The following is a 22386-nucleotide window of genomic DNA, read 5'->3' as shown; positions in this document are numbered from 1 at the left end:
GCTTGAATTGATAATACATAAAAAATATATTTTACTAGCGTGATGTACACATTTTGCCTTAAAACATTCAAGTGAATTTTTTTATTTTATTTTTAAATATCTGAAAATTTATAAAAAATTAAAAACAGTGTTGGCAAAGTGATGAGTCCTCAGATGTAATCCTTTGTGGAGGCTCCTTTTTCTTTAAGTCCAGCATCAGTCTGTTTGGATCTGTCTCTACAGCTTTGTGCACCTAGAGTGGGAATATTTCCCCATTCTTCCTGCAGAACTGTTGGAGTTCAGTCAGATTCTGTGGTGAGCGCTGATGGACTGCACTCTTCAAGTCCATCCACAGATGTTCTGTAGGATTCAGGTCAGGGCTCTGACTGGGCCTCTCTAGGACCTTCACCTTCCTGTCCTTTAGACACTGGGTTGTTTTTATGTGCTCGTCCTCCTCTCTGTCCCATTTCGTTCTGTCCTCCTGCCCTGTTTCTCCTACGCTGCTGAGGACCATGCTATATGGCCAATTTTTGACAAAACAGTCTCCCTTTCAGGTTGAGGGATTTCTAGCTCTTGATCCTCTTCGTCTTCTTCTTCTTCTGCTGCTGCTAATGCTTGTTCTCCTAGTGCTTGTTGTTGTTGATGTTGTTCTTGTTGTTGTTGTTCTTCTTCTACAGCTTGTTCTTCTTCTGAAGACACATTGTCATGAAGGGTACAGGGAATATCACTACGGAACAGGACCCAAATGCAGGACACAGAGTACGGTTTAAACAAATATTTAATAAACAAAGAAAACAAGGGAATCCAAATTCAGGGGAAAAGGTACAAAACAAAAGGTGAAGAGACGGTCGAGGGCAGGCAGGAACGTATAACAGACGAACAGTCGGGGATACAGATGAGGGAACGGGACGAGACGGTCGAGGGCAGGCAGGAACGTATAACAGACGAACAGTCGGGGATGCAGATGAGGGAACGGGACGAGACGGTCGAGGGCAGGCAGGAACGTATAACAGACGAACAGTCGGGGATGCAGATGAGGGAACGGGATCTCGGGAAACTACAACGAAAAGAAACAAAGAACAATAATTAACAGACAAATCAACAGGGAGCACAAATGCAGTCATGAAAAGAACGGGAGCCAACCGACGAGAAGTTACCACGTAAATGAGAAAACCGGTCTGGCGCCAAATGTGTCCCACATCCAGCTCCTTATGCAGCAGGCGTTGATTATGGGATCAGCCACAGCTGGGCGGAACCACGCCTACCAGCTCCAGTCAAGCAAACAGAGGGGAAAGACACATGCAGGGAACAACAGACAGAGGGGGACAAACCAACACAAAAGGATGAGGGAAAGGCCTGACAGGACAGGGATACTGACACGCATCATGCTCTAGGTTGTGTTCCTCTCCACCTTCCTCTTCAGAGACCTTCAGAGTTAGAGTACTAGAGTTGAATAAATCTGTTCTAGAACCTGTTTGACAGTGAAATGCGCAGTCATGGCTGGAGCAAGTCAGTTAAGAGACCGCATGTCCGGAACGTGTACCCAGTATTAGTATTTTTTCTTCTTGTTTTGTTATACTCCTGACCTGAAATGATCCACAAAATGTAACAATACAGGTAAAGAAGTCTAAGGCATCCACGGTAGGTCACGTTGACACAAGGGGCAACGACGGGCTGTCTAAGCAATCGGCGGCTGCATCGGCGGCTGCATCGGCGGCTGCATCGCGGCTGCATCGGCGGCGGGTCACTTTGGGGGAGTTACCCGTGACACATAGCCAGGCACGGAAAAGCACTATTATTTAATTCAATCTTTCTTGTTCGGTGGTAATAATAATATATCAACCTGTATTTCTTATCAAATAGGGCTTCCCCCATTAGGCCGCCTGGCATAGAGGCGCAATAATACAATGGCTTAAAGTTTTAAAAAAACAATCACTTGGTGACAAGAACTAACCTAAGCCTACCGTATGGGATGAGAAAATATTTGACCATGTCACCATGTCTCCTTATAATAATGTTGAATGAGTCATCCAACATCATAATCCATACTTGGGTCTTTGTTGCAGGTTTCTTCTCCAGATAAGTTACATGATATGTTTTTCCTAAGCAGCACATCCTTCTATCCTTTGTTATTTTTTCGTTAGCATGTTTAAGCTAACTTAACGTCTCTTCTGTCATTCTGTCGCCCTGCCGCTGGTTATGTGACCATGGGAATGTGAGTAACACGACTCACATCACCTCTCATCAATAAACTGGCATCATTGTCATACGCTATGTTTCATAATAATTTTAACAAATGATCCTAATAAAAAGTGCTGGGGACAAAATTGGGCATATCAAAGCATATTCCCAGCGTATATAACGCTATTCTGCACTATTATCAATCATTATATTTTTAAAAGAAACATTTTCAATACTCAGTCTTTTTTATTATTCTTTTTTGTTGATACCACATTCTTAAGCATTGACTGGTCTGGAGAGAGAGAGAGAGAGAGAGAGAGAGAGAGAGAGAGAGAGAGAGAGAGAGAGAGAGAGAGAGAGAGAGAGAGAGAGAGAGAGCAAGGTGGGAAGAGAGCAAATGAGCAGAGAGAGAGAACGCAAGCGCAGTGGCGGCAGGGAGGGGGGAGTGGGACAGTGTCGGATAATGAGATTGAGGGCGCAAGAGGGAGGAGTAGGCTAGGGAGAATCAGACAGACAGTGAGAGACAGAGTTGGGGTACACCTGACCTTAAGAAGGGAGGGTAGCTCCTCTGCTAGCCATACACACACACACACACACACACACACACACACACATTTACAAACGCACACATAAACACACACAGTGCTAACAGGCAGAGGCAGTGAGCCAGCCAGCAGAGAGCCTGTCGACCAGCAGCCATGACAGACACCGGTGAGTAGCTACATATCACCCACACACACCCCTAGTGTGTGTGTGTGTGTGTGTGTGTGTGTGTGTGTGTGTGCATGGTTTCATATGAGTGATGACGTATAACACCAGCTGTGGTTATATGGTTTTAGGTATCAAGGAATGTGATGTGTGAATTTGTATTTGAGGGCAATCTAGGGATAGATAGACATATAGATAGATGGATATGTAGATAGATAGATAGATAGATAGATAGATAGATAGATGGATAGATGGATAGATGGATAGATGGATGGATGGATGGATGGATGGATGGATGGATGGATAGATAGATAGATAGATAGATAGATAGATAGATAGATAGATAGATAGATAGATAGATAGGTAGATATTAAAAAATATATATGACGTACGTATATACTGCACTATCTCTTGCGTGTAGACAGTAGATGACATGGCCTACATACTGAACATTACTTGTGTGGGACCACAGGGTGGTCACGTTCACCATTGTTAACTAAGTCAGACGTAAATTATGTAGGAATCTTCCGGCAGTCTCAATGAAGGCGTGATCTTTAAGCTTAGACACTGTTTAAATGAATCCTCAAACAGAACTCACAGGAAGCTTGTAGTGTGTAGTTCCTGGCCACATGCTCCAAGAAACTAGGGGGTAGCATTTCACATTTTGCAAGAATATCATGATTAAATGACACTGTTGTGTAGTTAGACACACAATAAACCGGTATAAACAGATTCTGTGTTTAAGAGACTGTTGTAAAGTCCCCAGTGAGTCTAGCTCCACTAAGAGAGATAACTCCCTCAGTGGAGTGCCAACTAACAGCCCAGCAGAGAGGAGTTGGGCTAGGGCTAAGAGCAACAAAGTCTAACAAGATGGCGAGGCGAGGACGATTGGATCAAGTTAAGAGAACGGGCCCCGATGGAGAGACTACGTCTATTATACAGTATTTTATACAGTCTATGGTTGAGAAGCGTTGTGACGACCACCACCTATGTTTTCTCCTGCCGTATGCGTTTTGAACGTATTAACAGTATCATCATTGACTGATCAGCTCATTCTGTGTATGCCTGTGTCACAGGCTTCACCTCACTCATCGCGCTGGGTGGGGAATTAAAGTCCATAAATCAGTTAAACATTGTTTGATTTCATCCCATGGGGCTGACATGAAAACTTTAATAAATTTCTGTTAGTCAGCTGGTGAAGGTGGGTTACCCATGCAGCGGTCACTGGCTAAGGAGCTGCTGAGTTTGTGTGTTCGCGTTATGTTGCTGTGCAGAACGTGAAAACTTCCCAGAATTAGCTGTGGAGCTAGCAGGCAGCATCATCTACCCACTACCTCCGCTGAGCAAGTTATCTCAGCTGGGATGTAGTCAGACTCTCCGGGGACTCGTTCATTACGATAGTCTCTTAAACACAGAATCTCAGTTCAGGTGGAGGTGGTTTTAGTTTTAGGTGTAAAGCTGCTAACTGTTGTACTGCTAGTACAAGTACAGTGTAGCGTGGTCATCCCTACGTTCCCCGGGTCCTATGTTCCCAAAAAAGATCCTATGTTTCCCGGACACATAAGCATCTGTTTTCGCTGTTTTGGTTAGGGTTAGGGGTTAGTATTAGGGTCTACATAGGCCTATTTGCTGTGGAATCCGGCACTAATAAATAACAGACCGGAGAACATAGGACCCTTTTTGGGAAAAGCGGGAAACATAGGACCTTGGGAACATAGGTACGCTCCAAGTGTAGCTGCTTGTATGAGCTGAGTATAGACTGTATTGAAAATGGAGATAGCATACCCGTCAGGGTCATTCTCTCAACTTGATCCAATTGTACTCACCTACAGGAGTCTCCATCTTGTCAGATTTGACTCCGCCTTATTTCCTCTGACCAAAAAAGGGCATGTATGTGACGTTGGGGGGAGGGGCACACGTCCATCTGGCTGACGTTTACCTCTGAGGAGAAGTGAGGGCCAGAGGCTAGCTGTCACTCAAGAGACCACGCCCCTAATTATTCATAAACTTTAACCTCAGATAACATAAAAAATAGCCTGGTACAAAAAAATTCACTCCCCTGAGAGTTTTCATGGAGATATGAACTAAACATACAGACTAGAATGTTTTTTAACCAGGCCTCAAACAGGTTTAATGATGCTGTGAACACGGCCTGTTTAACATGGGGGTCAATGGGAAACTGCTCTGTTATGAAACCTGCCTCTATCTCTGTCTCTAAGCTTAGCATGCAAGTATAAAACCTGATGTATATAGCTTTATTAGCACAACCAACAAAAGTAAGATTTAACAGTACAGCTAACTGTTAACTAACTAATTTAATTTTTGTAAAGTTTGCCGCTAACCTAGCACACGTGTTTGTACCAAACTGTTTAGCATCAAAGAGACTATGTTAAACCTGATACTACTTGCTTAGAAGTAGGAGCCTGGTAATGGATATTATTATGCTAATAGTAATGTAAATAACGGGATTTCATTGCCATACTAAGGAAATACAGTGCCACAGGGGCCAGCCAGCAAAAAGCTCAGGATGCTCTAGCAGCATAGAGCTCCCCCAGTGCCTCCTTAGCATTGGCACTCGCTGGGATAGATACAGCTCTAATGACAACAGTGGTAAATTCCCTTGGTAGGTAATGTGGACGACAGTGCTGCTGAGTATATCAACAAAGTTATGCACCAACCTTCATTTCTCTCATGCAATGTTGGTGCAGTGGCATTTTTTTGACATATAACCTGTGTCTTCTGTACAAATGTTGATTAAAATAAGTTTTTTTCAAAATTAACCATATAGAAACCTGAACGACCCTAACTCAGTGTTGAATAAACACCAGTTTCACACTCAATACAGACGATCCCCGGAACAGCGAGCTGTTTGTCTCACTAGGCAGTAAGAGTGCACTGTTTACATCTTTATTGGAGGGACAGAAATTACTCAGTAGCCAGCGGCTGTTATGCATTGCAAGCTGAGCACACAGCGCCCAAAAACCCAGCCTCATCTGAAGCTGCTGCTGCAGCTGCTGCTTCTCATTTGTCTCACTAACTGCTGATCTGAGGCACGAACACCATAGACAGCATCAGAAATGTTCAGCTTTAAAAACTGATCATGGAGGTGCACCAACAGCTCTCTGATAGTCTAGGTCTGAAGGCAAAGAAACACATTAAGCTCCACAGCAATGGCTAATGCTGGATAGTTGTGTTGAATGACAGTAGATTGTGCAGGTGTTCCTGATGTTGTGTCCACCCCCTGTAGATGTGATATGCTTGTATTTGTGGAAACATACAGTGTAGTTGAGCCATCTGTAATAAGCACCCTGGGACTCCTTCGCAGCACTCCGTGGGACTGATTAGTAAATTGCTGGCCTGCTCTCTTGTCAGACACATATGGAAGCACATGGACACACATACACATACACACACAGAAGGACATGGGGGTTGGATCCTGATGTAACAGGCTGTGTATCAGCCTGATAGCCCCCTCCGCCCCACACAGGCTATTTTCATTCGACTTACAAGGGATTAGCTTAGGTGATTACCATCTGCAGGTCTCTCCTCGCTGTGTGTGTGTGTGTGTGTGTGTGTGTGTGTGTGTGTGTGTGTGTGTGTGTGCGTGTGTGATATGATATATGTACATTTGTTTAAGCAGCTAACTAAAAGGTGTGTGCCTGCCAGCAAGAAATATTGTAGATATCTCAGGTTATGGCCATAAATGGGCTAAAATAACTGTTATCAGTTTATTTAGCCGTATCACCACACAAGAATGTCAGTATTGGATAATTCTACAAACCCTGGATTACATTCACTGACAACATTACAACATTATTCTCCCTTTGTATTTCTACCCATAGGAGCTAGGATATGGTTAAAGGTGTCATTTGTATTTATTGCATCCATGCTACAGAAAGAGAGCGACACCGCATAAACCCGTAACTCTGCTACATGCCCGTCCACAACCAAGACCTACCCTTACTTTCTGCCTTCTGATATATAGGGCACACTACTTCCTGTACTGATGCTAAATATTAACACTAAACATAAAAGGTGAAGAGAAGAATTGTTCAACATGAACTTAATTCCTGAATACTGACCTACTTTATATCTAATCAACTTCAAATAAATACATTGATCAACAATATTAAGAGTATGTAACCCATCTTCAGGCTGCTAGTCAGGCTAAAATGTAACCTTTACGCTGAAAGTGATGCTAATGGAAAGAGCCTAGAATCATTTAAATCCTAAGGGTTCAATAACTTTTCAGCATTTAATATATTTACATTTGCCTACACTATACAGTTGCACAGTACACAAAGTAACATATGGTTAGCTTACATTCTATTGGTTTAAGTCTATCAGCTTTTCTTCACTTATGGTGTTTTGTTAATTAGTGTTATATAAAGTACCCGTGGAGATATTGGAGAAGTTCCAATATGGATCTGCTGTGGAAGGATGGTTTGAACAGGAGCCGCTCTTCATCTCCAGCATGAACAAAAAGGTTCCAGTATTAAATGAACCCACAACATGGTGTAGTTGATGGCATAGCAGAGTACAATTTTTTGTAATATACAGAAGATTAGAAATAGATCAGACTTGTATAGCGTATTCATTTTTTTAAAGTTGAGGGCAACGGATATCCATTAAATACAGTCTATAGTTTAGGGTTGATGAATGAAAGAGTCTTTACGCCAGCTGCTTCACCTGTTTGAAAGAAATACTGAACTATGATGGATCCCACCAGATTAATGGGCAGAACCACTGGACCACCAAACCTGAATGCTGGGTTTAGGCCAAGAAGAGTTTATGTATGTTATATATGTTTGCCCCTTTGGTTCCAATCCCCATTGATAATGTAGGAATCATTTTAAATACTGCATTTAACACTCAAGAAATTTAGCGTACATTTTGTGGAATAAATCAATAGCAATTGTCTGACGCCAATACTTTATTAAGAGATAACAGTCAATATCATTTTTTTAACAGTGTTAAAGTGGAATAGGCCTTTATTATGAAAGATAATGAACTGTATCTTTTATATTTAACTGTTTGATGCTGTACAACAGATGTTATTTACATTGTTCTTCTATTGTTGCTGCTGCTGCAACCTGTATGTAAGTCTTTTAACAAGACACTATTTCTTCACTGATATCCCTGGTAAAGCTGTCACTGTGTTAAAGGATCAATTTGACCTATCACAACAAGACAAAACATGCAGATAATATCACTCAGTGTGTTTTCATGTGGTGCCCCATGGCAAGTAACTGCCCACCCCTGTCGTAATGTGTTGTACCTAATGGTATTTTTGATTTCTCTAAGATTAAATGTTCATGTATGAGTTTATTTAAGTGTCTGGCGAAAATTGACCCAATGGTCTTTTTCGGCATGAATATACATCAGATAATCCATCAACCATGTATAGAGAATGCCCCAAAGAGACGCTAACAGCCCCTAATGGCTAACACTGATTAGGTCTGAGCGGTGTGCTGAACTTTTTTTAACTACTAATACTGCCCAAAATAACAGCAAAAAGCAGTAGCATGAGAAGAGTCCCTACACAGAAAACAAAGCACCCACAACGTAGTTAGTGAATCGGAGTTTATTAAAACCGACTGTTTTACAAATCTGTGCCTTACCGGTAGGTCCATGTTGACAGTCGTTTGAAGAAATGTTTTGATAACTGTGGGTTCTCGGTGTTGGTGCTTTGTTTTCTGTGTAGGGACTCTTCTCATGCTGCTGCAGAGGTTTGGTGTTATTTTGAGCAGTATTAGTGGTTAAAAGTGTCGTTTTGTATGCGTTCAACACACCGCCCGAGCTAATCAGTGTTAGTGTCTCTCTGGGCATTCTCTATACATGGTTGATCAACGAAAAAAAATGTCTCGATGGCTACTAGAAGTATTTTCATGCCGAAAAAAGACCACTGGGTCCATTTTTGCTGGACTTACACTTTAAGGTGGGATAAGCATGTATTGTATCGTATGTTTATGTGTGTTGCAGATTCTCTGAGTGAGGCACTGAAGGCTATCAGTGTGAGTACAGAGCTGATTGAGGAGGAGCTCAAGCCTCAGTTGGACACAGTGCTGACTGCTCTTTTGGAAAAGAGTAAGACATGTAACGCACCTGTACACAAACACACACACACACACACACAGACCATGACACTGGCACACTGGCCAGATACATTGTAGTTTCTGCAGTTATGTTTTTTATTCCATCCTGGCAGCACAATAGGTCTGTAGTCCTGGTTTTGTTACTGAGTTGTGTAGCCAAGGTGGGTGGGAGGGTACTGTACACATGCATACTGCCCACCCACATGCAGAAATATATTATCAATACATTTCATTTCATACAGAGAATATCAAGCCTAGGGCAACAAAGACACAGAATAATTAAGTGTTGCGATGTTTTTTTTTAAAATCGCTCTCCACCGAGTGCACCCCCACGCATGGAGGTCCACAGCAGGAATACACAGCACCGTGTTTATTAAACGCAAAGTATTGGAATTATGGATCAACATGCCTGTCGATAAGTGCTTCACTAATAGCCTATTATTTTTTTCAGTTAGCCTAATTTTTCTTCTGTTGACGAAAGGCAGAGACACACCAACCCCACTTCAGAGAATTAATGGCGAGGAAAGTCGACTGTCGCATCGCCTGTATCTTATCCAAAAAATTGCACTTGAACACACCGAAAAGACTTCATTCAACGGCCAACTAACACGTACATTATGCACCAGCATAGAAATAACTTTCCATACGACCTTACCAGCAAGAGTAGGTAGTCTGTATTCATCATTTATAATTCAAAAAGGGAAATCCAGAAGACCAACAGAACAGATTTAAGATGATAGTTAGCCAGTTAGCACAGTAACAACACAACTTAATGTTGAAACATAAGATTTTTTATGATTATTTTTACTGTGCGTGAGCGAACAAAAACACAGTCTGACAGCCTCTTGACTGAAAGTCAAAGTCTGGTAGTGGCAGTAGAGAAGAGGTCAGGAGGCCACAACAAAATGTCCATGACAGTGTATTTTTAAACGGAACCACTAGGAGTCGTCAAAGTTTGAGTCACATACTTTTTGAACTGATGTCACATTGGGGCTTTACTGTGTAAAGCCAAAACTGACGTAGCGTATTTCTACTGTAGTATATGCTAAGATTGAACATCCTGCCATTGTTTATATTCAAAACAAATTGATTTGTGTGTCCACAGAAAAGGATGCTGCTGTTGAGATTGCCAAAAGTGGGATTCTACCCATATTGGTTCAGACTTTACGGAGCAAACACCACCTGAGCTGCCAGGTGGCTCTGGTGGTAGCAGAGATGGCCAGAGAAGGTAGGATACTGCTATCGTTGTTATCAATTGTTATGTTCTGGGATTATCCTGGCACCACCAGACTAACAAGTGTGGCTAGATGTGAGAATCAGGTGACTGGACCAGGTGGAAACGTATGAGGGGATCTGGTAGACAGGAAGGGAAAGGGCTATGAAGAGGCCTGGGGAGGTGGGAATGTGGCTGAAAGGAGGAAGACAGAGAGAGTGGGAGAGAATTAATTTAACTTTTTTAAGTCCATTTATCTGAGGACTTCTCATCTATACTGCTTAAATATTGTTGGAGGCTTTTTCATGAATCAGTACCCACAGGAAGAAGAAAATATTAGTTAGTTCTTCTTTCAAGTTAAACCCGACTGCTTCTTAAAGTTTAACAAGTTTATTATAACAGCAAAGAATATTCTTCTTGGCCGAGGGGTGATCTTTGCTTTCACCCAAGCTGTTGCTGCAACCAATGAGCCAGAAGAGTCCCAAACACTTAAAGAATTGATACAGCAATAAAGTCCATTGGGTTGTTGTGATTGGTTCAGAATGTTGCTGAGGCAGTCTCTGATTCAGGCTTTAGAATGTCAGTCACTCCCAGACTGGCTCTCATTGGTTCAGGAGTTGAATCCTCTGCCCCCTGGACACACGGTTCCTCCACTGAACCACCAGCTCCTGTAGAAAGAACACCCCCTACTCTGTAACATCCACTTCCTAGGGCTGACCCCCTCTCATCCTACTGCACCTACTTTTAACCTGGAGCTCATCTGCAACATCCACAAGAGATTCAAGGGGCTTATACTTTTCTTTAAATCTCATCCTTGTGTGTTGAAGCTGCAGTCAGGGAGTCATGCATTGAGGCTGGCCTGGTGAAGGTGCTGGTTCCCCATCTGAGCAGCGATAACCAGGAGATGCTGCTTAACACCGGCAGGGCCATCGGACGCATCTGCTTTGACAACTGTGAGTGTGTTTGACACTGCAGGCTCAGTCAGCAGGGTCCAGCCATGATGAACAGCGTGCTTATGAGCCTGTGTTCTTTTGAAGGTTACAGAGACAGACAGCACGTCACTGTTTAGGTTCAAATAGCCTCTGTGTATGTGGTCCTGCATGACGCCTCCTGCTGCTATTATTACTATTATATTATTCATATATATATATATATATATATATATATATATTATTTTATAAATCTTAATATTCATAGCCATAAAATCATTATCAGTTCTCATTGTATCACAGATGTTATTACTATTATTTCTATCACTGATCATATTTACCACCATAATTATTATTATTTATATTCCATCATTTTAACTGCAGTTGTTTCTACTATTCATATCACTCTGGTATAATAACTGCCATAACCTGTTAGTCATATTCACATTACTATAGATATTATTGTAGTTACTGTTACTTTTGTGGTTGCTTGCATCTCTGGGACTGTCTTACTGTCTCTCTCTCTCTCTCTCTCTCTCTCTCTCTCTCTCTCTCTCTCTCTCTCTCTCTCTCTCTCTCTCTCTCTCTCTCTCTCTCTCTCTCTCTCTCTCTCTCTCTCTCTCTCTCTCTCTCTCTCTCTCTCTCTCTCTCTCTCTCTCCCTCCCAGCATACCAGCAGGACCAGTTGGTCCAGAGTGGTGTAATCCCCAGACTGGTGTCCATTATAAGGGAGTATCCAGAGAACGACCCCCTGGTCAACGTCTGCCTGCTGGCCCTTTGTAACCTGGCTGACATGGGTGACTATGTACTCATTCTATTTATTTTAGCTTGGATTTGAGTCATGTCCTCTCAGTTTGTAGGCAGGTATCTCACAGATATTGCTGCTGTTGTGTTTTACCAGGATCTGAGGACACCCATACCTTTTAAAAAAGCTCTCCATCATTGAATCTCTCCAAAATGTTGACTGCAGCAGCAGCAGCAGCCGTGTGAGGTCCTTCCTCACTTCCTCTGAGTCATTAGGAGTTCTCCTATTTTTAGGAGTTACTAAATCAGCAAGTTAGGACATACTCTTAGTTTTGGGAATACGGCCCCTGATTCATCAATAGCAGCAACTACTGTATTCAAGTCTGTATGTTTATGTAGTGCATGTGTTAATGTGCATGGTTCTGTGGTTTTGTCTGTGTATATATGTCTCACCATGTTTGTGTGTTTGTCTTTCTCTTAGATGAACTGTGTGTGTGTGTCCATGTATGTCTCAGTGTGTAGTATATCTGTGAGTGACTATGTGACACTGCCTACATGTACACCTCTTTGTGTGTCCCACTTCTAAAGACCGGCTACATTTGGGAACGTGTAGGCTCAGTGGGCTACCACTTTACCATAGGAACACTTGCTTTCTACGGGCAATGCAGTAGTTAATACAAAATACAAGTAATACGTGATGATTAAAGACTACCCAGCAGCATATAATGTCATTAAAATTAGCTTAACCTTTACCAGCTGAAACAATAATATAATAATAATTATAACCCTGTGATAAATATTTCAGCATAGTGAGTCATTTTACTATTGTTACTTTAAGTGTATTCTGATACTGGTACTGTAACATTTTGAATGCAGTATGAGTATTTTTACACTGTAGTATTGTCACTTTTCCTAAAGTAAACTTTCCGAGTACTTCTTCCACCACTACATGTTAAAATTAGCATATTATTAATAGAATATTAAAAGCATTTTCTTTCCCTCACACTCAAACACTTAAACCCCAGCAAAAAGAACTTGGCAACATTGATGGTGTATGTTCTCTGTGTTCTCTGCTGACTTTGTCTCGTCACTCAAATACAACACAGTAAATGCTGCTGCACACACACTGTTTGTGTCCAGGGCCAAGAGAAATCAGTGGGAAGAATGAACAAACACAGATGCAACTTAAGCTTTTCTTAAGTGATTTCCAAACTCGTTTTATCACGGAAGAGGATAAACATGATTTCTGGAAAGACACATTTCTGTTGAGTTTTTCAAATGCACTGACAAAAATAACTTGTATGATTTACTTTTTTAAAATCCTTGTTACAATTTGCACTCAAATTTTAAGTAAATTTTACTGCTGAATATCAAGTACAAGTCACTCAACAATATCAAGTGTAATGTACTTGCTTTTAGGTGTAACATTTGTGAAGAAATTAAGCAAATGTGACTTATATATTTATATATAAGTCACATTTATATCTATATTATATCTATATTAATCTAAATCAATGAAGTAAAGTCTAAAACATTTTTTGTAGAAAGGAAATTGCTGTTAAGTAGATTTAAGTTATTGTATTGAAATTTTTGATATGTTCAGTTAATTAGTTAGTAGTAAATAGTCAGCACAGGGGTGCCTTTGAGTGTTTCAAAGAAATATATGCTATGTCCATCTAATCTGATAAAGTCTCGTCAACAAGACTTATCTGTCGTGGTGGGATATTTTTGATAATTATATATATGATTCTGATCCTGATATCCAGACCAACACAGTGAGATATTATACTCTGTGTTTATCAAGCGTTACTGGCGAGAAAAATGCAATGTTATTGATAAACTATATCCTTATATTTCTGGTTAGGCTTCTCCTGCAGTATAACTGAAGGTCGTAGAGGGATGAAGGTTGACCCCTTGAATATTTTTTTTAAGTACGGGCTTTCCAACGGTGCCACCCCTGAGTGTCTTCCACCTTCTTTTCACAGTTATCACAAATATGAGGAAGAAAGGTTACATTAACTAGAAATGACTCATCCATGAGAAAAGGTTTTCAGAGTAAAATTATATTAGTATTTAGTATAAATCATTTAAATTGTATTTGTATATATATAATTAAATGTACTCTTCCTATTTAGTGAATTTATTACATGAATGAAATGTGTAAATATTAAGATGTTTACTTTACTATATATAATTTACTCAGATAAATTTAATACATTTTACTTAACCAAAAAGTATTTTTTTTCAGTTTGTAGGTTTTGGCTCTTTGAACACCACCAGCTGACTGTCATCTAGTTCCATAATATCAGAGAGAAGGCAGACGTCTCTACAGCTGATATCTCCAACACTGGGAAACTCACACCAGAACTATCTAGACTGATAAATAGTTCTACAGGAAAGAGAAAAAAATGTATCTTTGATTTTGGGGAGAATTGTCCCTTTATACTGGTGGTCAGGATAATCAGTCACCTCCACACTGTCTATAGTGATAGACCTCTCTGTTTGCAGACTCTGCGAGGGACGCCCTGGCAGAGGTGGATGTGGCAGATGTACTGACATTACAGCTGAAACGGGCGCCTGATGCCGAACGACGACATGTCATCCTGGAAATACTAGGCTCACTGGGCGAGAGCGGTAAGACCACCGGGCTGCTTCAGGAAGGAGGCTAGGGCAGGGAAGACTCAGGGCGCACTCCCACTGTCCATCCTAACCGTGCCCCGTGCTTTAGGGAACTTGTCCCCCCCTCCCTCTCCTCCCGTGGCCCAGGCCCGTTTGTACTCACACTACCTGGGCCTCGGCGAATGCTTCATGCGCATCGTCCGTCCTTCTTTTTTCTATGTCCGAACAGGCGCACATAAAATTACGTTAGAACCGCCGTAGGCCTCGTGCTCGTGCTCGTGCTCGTGCTTGTGCTCGTACACGTGCACACGCTCGTGCACGTACATGTGCAAACGTGCTTTACAAAAGCTCACCTCTCCCAAACGGGCCGTGGCCGACAAGCTCCTAGGCGCGGTATGGCTGCACTCACACTGGTCGAAGGAACTAGACTTTAGCCGTGAAACGTGCTTGGCCACGGTACGGATGGACAGTGTGAGTGCACTCTAATTGATAAAACTGGTTTCATCTCGCATGAATGTTTAGTATGATGCCAGATTTTCCAAGAGGAAATATTACTCAGTAGCATCTACTAAATGGTTTTATCTTTTGTTTTGTAGTGATGTGCATTTTTGGAGGTTGTGGTGGAGAGGAGGACACTGAAAAAACTGTTATCCATCATGGATGATCCTCTCCACCCTCTCCAACTCACACTGGTCAGACAGCGGAACACCTTCTCCAGAAGGCTGCTTCAGCTTCGCTGTCGTAGCAACAAATACAGGAAATCTTTCCATCACTGTATATAATAACTCTCTCACCTCTGCCTGACAGAGAACTCTGCTCTCTCTACTGTTTTGTTGTATATATTATTATTGTTATAGTATATTTTGCATATTTTGTTGTATATATCATTATTGTTTATTGTTTATAGCACACTGTGCACTGTATATATACACTATGTATATATTGGATTCTATGTATGTTATGTACAAAGTGTTTTATTTGCTGACCCACTACTGCTGTTACAAAATAATTTCCCAGTCTGGGATCATTAAAGTAATTCTATTCTATTCTATTATTGGAATATGATGTTAGCTGTTTGATAATGATTAACTGAATTGTGCTGAACCACCAGATACGCTGAAGCTGCAGTTTGTAGAGTCAGGAGTACCGCAGGCTTTATCAGAGATGATCCGGGGTTTGCAGGGAGGTTCTGACCCTCATGATCTCTGCAGCATCAAGATCGCCTCCAACCTCATCGTGTCCCTGCTTTTAGGAGGTGAGTGATGGGGGTGCAACCATCTCTTCATGTTGGGGTCTCAGTGGAGGTATCGTTTACTTATATGCTTTTCTTCGCTGTCTGTCTTTCACACCATTCACCTGATCTATGTTATCCCTTTTGTAGATGCAATTACTGTGCATATTCAGCTGTGATTGGCCAGTTCAAATGACACTGACTATCACTGCATTCAGTATACATGTGGTGTGGACTAACTGTCATTTGCTGTCATCTAAAGAAAGAGAGGACAGCAGATGGGGGAGATGGACGGGCCATGACATAAGGATTTTTACTTTACAGTACTATGACTCCTTTCAACCTTATTTATCGCCGTAGCTTTCTCTCATTTCATTCACATTACTAAATCTGCTTGCTACCTCAAACACATCTCCAGACTCTGTCCATCACTGACAGACTCTGTGGCAGAGACCCTCATCCAAGTCTTTTGCCCAGGGTTCTCACCCACACCAAACCCTAGCGCATCACCCCCAACCTCACCCACCTGCACCGGCTCCCGGTCAAGTCCCACATGTTCGTTCAAAATCCTCCTCCTCATACCCCGTTCCAGTTAACCTCTGGTCCTAGGTAAAGGCTCAGCACTCCCCACCAACCTGCAGACTGTCTGGGACAGGGCCTTCATTGTGGTAGCCCCTGTCCTCTGGAACTCTCTCGCAGCAGAAAGCCATAATGCAACATCTACAGACATATTCAAAAAACTTCTCAAAACATGCTTGATCACCACACCTATTATTCCCAGCAAACATTTCCACCACGATTCCATGTTTGTGTCATGGGTGCAGACAAAAAAAAACAAAAAAAAAAACGCTTTTGTGTCCCCCCCAATCCTGACATCAGATCTGCAGCCCCCATGTGTGTGTTGCCGGTTCCACTTGAGTGTAGAGTGTGCTCTGCTTCTTGAAAGGCGTTATAAAAATCCAAACCCAGGGGAGATACTGTGACCTTTCTAGGTGAACATTTATTAGTGATGTGCTGTTTTTGACAGTTTTTCTCGATTGCTAAGACACATTTCTTATAAGCTTCTCTCCTTTTCTCTAAACTTTGAACACAAACCCCAATTTTCAAGCTTCATTCACAAAACCTCAGACTCTTCTTGCAAAACCAAACTTTCACCTCAAAACAGTTCAATCTGTGCCCAAAACTGAACTTTGTTGTCAAATCGTGCCCCAAGTCAATCAAAATTAAAAACACTACTGAGCCGTCACTAAACACTACATCGAACAATAGAAAACACAATGCTCAGGACATGAAGCTGAATGCATGTTGCAAAACAAAAAACATGTGCATTTAGCACTTTACACAAAGACAAAAAACAGAAATATTGTGCATTTACATGCAGCACTTGTACAAAACAAACAGAAATCGTATGCATTTGCCACTTGTGTACATGTGCCACCTGTCTTTCAATTCTACAAAAAGAGAACTTGCAGTTACAAAAAATATACATGGAATACTCGGCCTACAGACAGTTAGACTAACCCTCCATTACAATACTACAGTACACTGGCACAGTGATGTACTGAAACATATATTTACTTACAGTATATACTGTGGTACAGTATATACTGTAATATGCCATACAGTAATTTGCTCTCAACATGTACATACTTTACTATAATATAATTACCTGTTCTCTTCTCTAAATCTTCGGATTATGGTGGACACAGTGAATCTACCGATGTTTGGTTGTACCCTTTGTCTGGCCTCCCTCATGCTCATACCATGGACAAGAACATGGTCAATCACAGTAGCTCTGATTTCATCAGATATTACTGTTCTTTGTCTTCTCTGACCACCTTGATCACCTCGACCACCTCTCACACAAACTCTTCCTCTTAGATTTCTATCCATTGTAGTGCCTCACAAATCAGTGCTCTCTGAACTGGCTTTATATATTCCCTCACGTCATTAGCCACAAGTGTTATCAATTTTGAGTTGTTGTGTTCAAGTAGTGACAACCGTGCTTTAATTGTGTTTGACTTTTGCCACCTGTGCTCACCATTATGCAGCACATGTGCATCACAATGAAAATGTGTTGGTAAGTTGTGTCTAAACAGGTGAAAAGTGCTCATGGTTTTGCCAAAAGAGTGATTGATTCAATCAGTGTGTTCAGGCAACAGAGAAATTGGTTCAGACAACAGGGTTTAGTGTTTTAGCAATTGAGAAAAACTGTATTATTATAATGATCCTGTGTGTCTGTGTGTGTGTGTGCCTGCATGCGTGTGTGTGTGTGTGTGTGTGTTCGAACCTGTGTGTGTGTGTCTGTGTGTGTGTGTGCCTGCATGCGTGTGTGTGTGTGTGTGTGTGTTCGAACCTGTGTGTGTGTGTGTGTGTGTGCATGCTTGCATGTGTGTGCGTGTGTGTGTGCGTGCGTGCATGCGTGTGCGTGTGTGTGTGTGTGCGTGCGTGCGTGCGTGCGTGCGTGCATGCGTGCGTGCATGCGTGCATGTGTGTGCGTGCTTGTGTGTCTGTGTCTGTGTGTGTGTGTGTGTGTTTGTCTGTGTGTGTGTGTGTGTGTGTGTGTGTGTGTGCGTGTGTGTGCGTGCTTGTGTGTGTGTGTGTCTGTGTGTCTGTGCGTGTGTGTGCGTGTGTGTGTGTGTGTGTCAGATGAGTCTATGCAGAAGTGTTTTGGTGAGGGATCAGGTCTGGTGTATCAGGACGTCCTGTCCTGGCTGCAGAGCTCCAACACCCAGCTGCAGCTGTCCGGAGCCCTGGCCATCGCCAACTTCGCCAGGAATGGTGACATATTTCTTTTATTTCTCTCTTTTTTTCTATAACTTTATTGAAAAATATTATATATCCATCATTTCAGACACTCAACACAGTTATACAGACACACAGGAAACTGACTTTAAATAGAAAAATATTATATTAAAATAATAAAAATAAAAATGAGATAAATAAACTTAAGCCATAAAAAATATGAGACAAAAAGGCTTATATTCTTCTTCTTTACAGAGTTCACTGTACAGTTTGACAGCTTTATTACTTTAAATGTATAAGTTTGAAAGAGTTTTTAAATTGACATAAGACAGCAGTGAAGTGGAGGGAAGTAAAATTGAATACATAAATGTTTACAATGAATTCAATGTTAACAAATATTTTCAAGGATCTCAGAAGTTTGAGAGATGTGTAGGATTTGTACTGTGTAGAGACATTTTTCAGTAGAGCACCACCCACAGGTTTGTGAAGGGACATCCTTGCTGTCAGTGCCATCTATGTGTGGAGCTGATGTGGGATAAGCCAGCAGCCACCTCCACAGCTGAGACAAACGCCCCCCAAAATATATAGTGGCTATAGTCACTTTTTTTCATTACAGCAATGGGTCAAATGCATTAATGTAATGTAAAGAAGTAACTCATAATGACAAAGCCAAAGATGAAGCTCAAATAAACCCACAAACTTATGCACAACATTTCATATGATATCTTACACGCTATGTTAAGATTAGAAAAAAGTTTGTGGTTGGATGCAATACTTCTGGGACACACACCCGTCCCTCGGGTGAAAGTTCTCAGGAGTCGGTGGAGACCAAAAACAGAGCTAAAAGAGACAATATTGGTTTGACATTTATCAGATGGACACAAACACAACTCATATCAATGGTTATGTTGTTCTGTGATGTTGGATGTGTAAATAAGGAACACGTTGGCCATGTCAACTTAAAAGGTGATGTCAGGCTATATCAGTGACAGTGGATGGCAAAATAAATCAGTTGTTGTGGATTTATTATCTTGTTAATGTAATGATACTCAAAGTCACACAAGACACACTTTGGATGAAGTAGTATAAACTATTGAATCGCTAATTTCTTGCAGGAAAAGAATCATAATCTAGGGGAGATGCTATTTTTTTCCCCATAGGCGTCAGAGCAGCTTTCTCAGAGCCAACTGTGATAAACTGCACTACTTGGAGACTCCAGACTTGATACTATGTTCATGTTTGGGAACATGGACATAGTAAAACATGTCTGACATGTCTTCCTAATTCAATGTGTGTCTAATTAATCTGAACAGAAATCCGATGTCATGTCCTCCTAGCAGGATGATGAAGCTTCAGCTCAAGACTATTTAACATCGACATGTTGTCTTTGACATCAGCACCCTAAAAATACAGTACAACCTTTACATTAAATGTTTAGATGAAATGTTTGAAAGTAAAACAATATTACTTACGTAATAGTATCATTATTTTGAGTTTGGGGGAGTTATGTCATTTGAAGTTGATGTGATGGCATGCAGGAGGCAGGTTTTGAAGGTGTCCCTGTTGGCCTGCTGTGTTTCTGTCAGACAGTAACTGTGTGAAGATGCTGGACCTCGGTGTGGTTCCTCATATCCTGACCTTGCTGGAGCAGCATGTCGACGAAGGAGACGTGTCTGTTCAACATGCTGGACTGAGCGCGCTCAGAAACCTGGCCATTCCTGGTACTGATCAAAGCAAAACACTAGAGATATGTATATGTAACACACAATACTCACTGAGTCATCAAGTCAAACAAATGTCAGAAAAATGTTTTAGATTGGCCAATCAGAAAAAAGATAACCAAATCTGTAAACATGCCTTTAAAGGTTTCAAATATCTTTAACTCCATCATGTAAATGAAAATTAGGTCACTTTCACACCTGAGCTATCCGGTCCGCTTTAAGTGAATCCCAGCTCGTTTCTGCAAATAGTCCAGTTGAATTTGGGAAGTGTGAAAGCTACGCTACACTACACACTAAACCACAGAGGCACCACCTAGTGGCGCTACATTTAATAAAACTCTTGCTGTTAGTCAGTGCACCAATAACTGTGACTTATTATGAACATACCTCCCTCGTCGTCTGTGTAACAAATGCAACACATCCTAGTCTCCTCTCCTCTGCTGCTCAAAACTGCATTCTTCTTACATTTGAAAGGAACACCAAAACAAAGCCAGAAAACCCTAAGACCACATAAATGTGCCATTGCGCCATTATTTCATCTTTCTAGTTACCAAGCATGTTGCTAGGGTACCGTACCTACGTGGCCACATCAACTGCGCGACGTTTCAGTGCTTGGTTTGCTTGACAAGTTTTGTCAGCTCAAAAAAAACAGTGCAGTGTGAATGAACTAAATAAAAGATGCAACACTGTTGCAACGTCCCTCCTAGATCACACAGAGTCTCCCGAACTGACGATGGGAAAGTGACTTTAAAGTGAAATGATGCTCCATGTCTTTCAGCCACCAACAAAGTCCGGATGCTGGAGGACGGGGTGACTGAGAGGATAAAGTCCCTGCTGCGCTCCGACATGCCACCAGTTCAGTTCAAACTGCTAGGTACACTACGCATGATGGTGGATGGACAAGGTGAGCATAGCTGTTTGCATTCAGGAGTTATATGTAGCCTGAGATATGATTCCTCTTGTGTCAGTTGGTGCTACAATCAGGGTAGAATCAAGAATATTTGAACAGATCGCCATGACTGCCATTCTTTGCACAGGATGAACCCTTAGGCTTAATACACATACTGCCTGGAAAACTTGAGCTGGAAGAATCCTATTGTGCCACCTGACCTTGCTGAGCAAGCAAGCAAGCAAGTGTTAACTATAAAAGTTCAATCACAAGAGACAAAGTGAAAGAAGAATATTGTTTATTATAACAGATGATATGTGTTAAGTATTTTTAACCTGGACCATATTTCCCCATGTGTTTCTGTGTAAGTGACTAATGGCTACAACTTTTTAAAAAATTGGTCCAGTATTGAGTGCGAGCGTTGCAGCCTGGCCACTGCTGCAATGTAATCAAACGTAGCACACAAAAACTGTAAAGGTATTCTCTATTGATAAGCCCTTGATTACAAAAGCTCTGAAACTAACTTTGAATGAAAAAAATTGCATTCAACTCAGGAAACAGAATTGAGTCCTAACGTCAAAATAGACTAAACAAAAAAATATAAGCAGTAAAGAGAGGGTACAAGGACAGAGTTTCAGGAAGGTAAAGCCAGGGACGCCTGGCAAGGTGGTTAAAACACTGGCTGGCTTCCCCAACAACAACTCAGCATCATCAAACACCTGGTTAAAAGACTGTCAAATGGCAGAGAGCCTTAGGGCCTATCCGCATGAAGACGCATTTTGCTCTAACAGCAATAGTTATCGTGTTGGCTGATCATCCAGACAGATCGTTTGTGCCACGCCTACTGAGTGCCTGCACAATGCTGCTGCTAAAAGGAGAGACGGACGTCAGCCGTGGAGTTTGATTACTCTGAGCAGCATGCATGGGAATGAATTAGGCCTACCATATATTCTCCCTTCTGATTGTAATCTGTATAAGTCGCTAAATCTAGTGGAGAGTCAACACTGTCCCCCACCTGTTTTGAGCCGCTTTCAATGGTTTCGTGTGGACGCAGATATTTCGTGAGCTGAGGCCTGTGGACCAAAAACCTTTAAAACAAGGGAGAAAAAAAAGATCGTTTTCGATCATGTGGACATGCCCTTAATCAATTCTACTGCAGGTTTGAGTAGTCTGACTACTCAAGGGAGAGGGATCATAATAGCTGAGCTCACTCCAATGTTACCAACCCAAGTAATCCTGGAGCATCAACAGGGGGAGATTAAACTCCGCTGAGGGGGATGAAACCAAACAAAGCACAAAAACTGGACAAGATCTGTGGCTGGTTGCTGAAGGC

General features: G+C 41.6%; 1 protein-coding gene across 1 annotated transcript in view; it reads left to right on the top strand.

Annotated features, from left to right (window-relative positions):
* Window positions 1-2750: 2750 nt before the first annotated feature.
* Window positions 2751-22386, top strand: part of LOC310953676 (rap1 GTPase-GDP dissociation stimulator 1) — a gene marked incomplete at its 3' end in the record, with an annotated part of 29737 nt that continues 10101 nt past the window's right edge. Inside the window, exons 1-10 of the mRNA XM_083922781.1 lie at window positions 2751-2871; window positions 8851-8955; window positions 10069-10191; window positions 11004-11129; window positions 11773-11901; window positions 14357-14482; window positions 15579-15722; window positions 18348-18479; window positions 20030-20164; window positions 20943-21068. Of these exons, the coding sequence (XP_083778907.1) occupies window positions 2859-2871; window positions 8851-8955; window positions 10069-10191; window positions 11004-11129; window positions 11773-11901; window positions 14357-14482; window positions 15579-15722; window positions 18348-18479; window positions 20030-20164; window positions 20943-21068 (1159 nt within the window). The 5' untranslated portion in view covers window positions 2751-2858. The remainder of the gene's footprint in view (window positions 2872-8850; window positions 8956-10068; window positions 10192-11003; window positions 11130-11772; window positions 11902-14356; window positions 14483-15578; window positions 15723-18347; window positions 18480-20029; window positions 20165-20942; window positions 21069-22386) is intronic.

Source organism: Echiichthys vipera, assembly GCF_963691815.1.
Source record: "Echiichthys vipera genome assembly, chromosome: 11".
In the NCBI taxonomy this organism is placed as follows: Eukaryota; Metazoa; Chordata; class Actinopteri; order Perciformes; family Trachinidae; genus Echiichthys; species Echiichthys vipera.
This window is presented reverse-complemented; position numbering and strand designations above follow the sequence as displayed.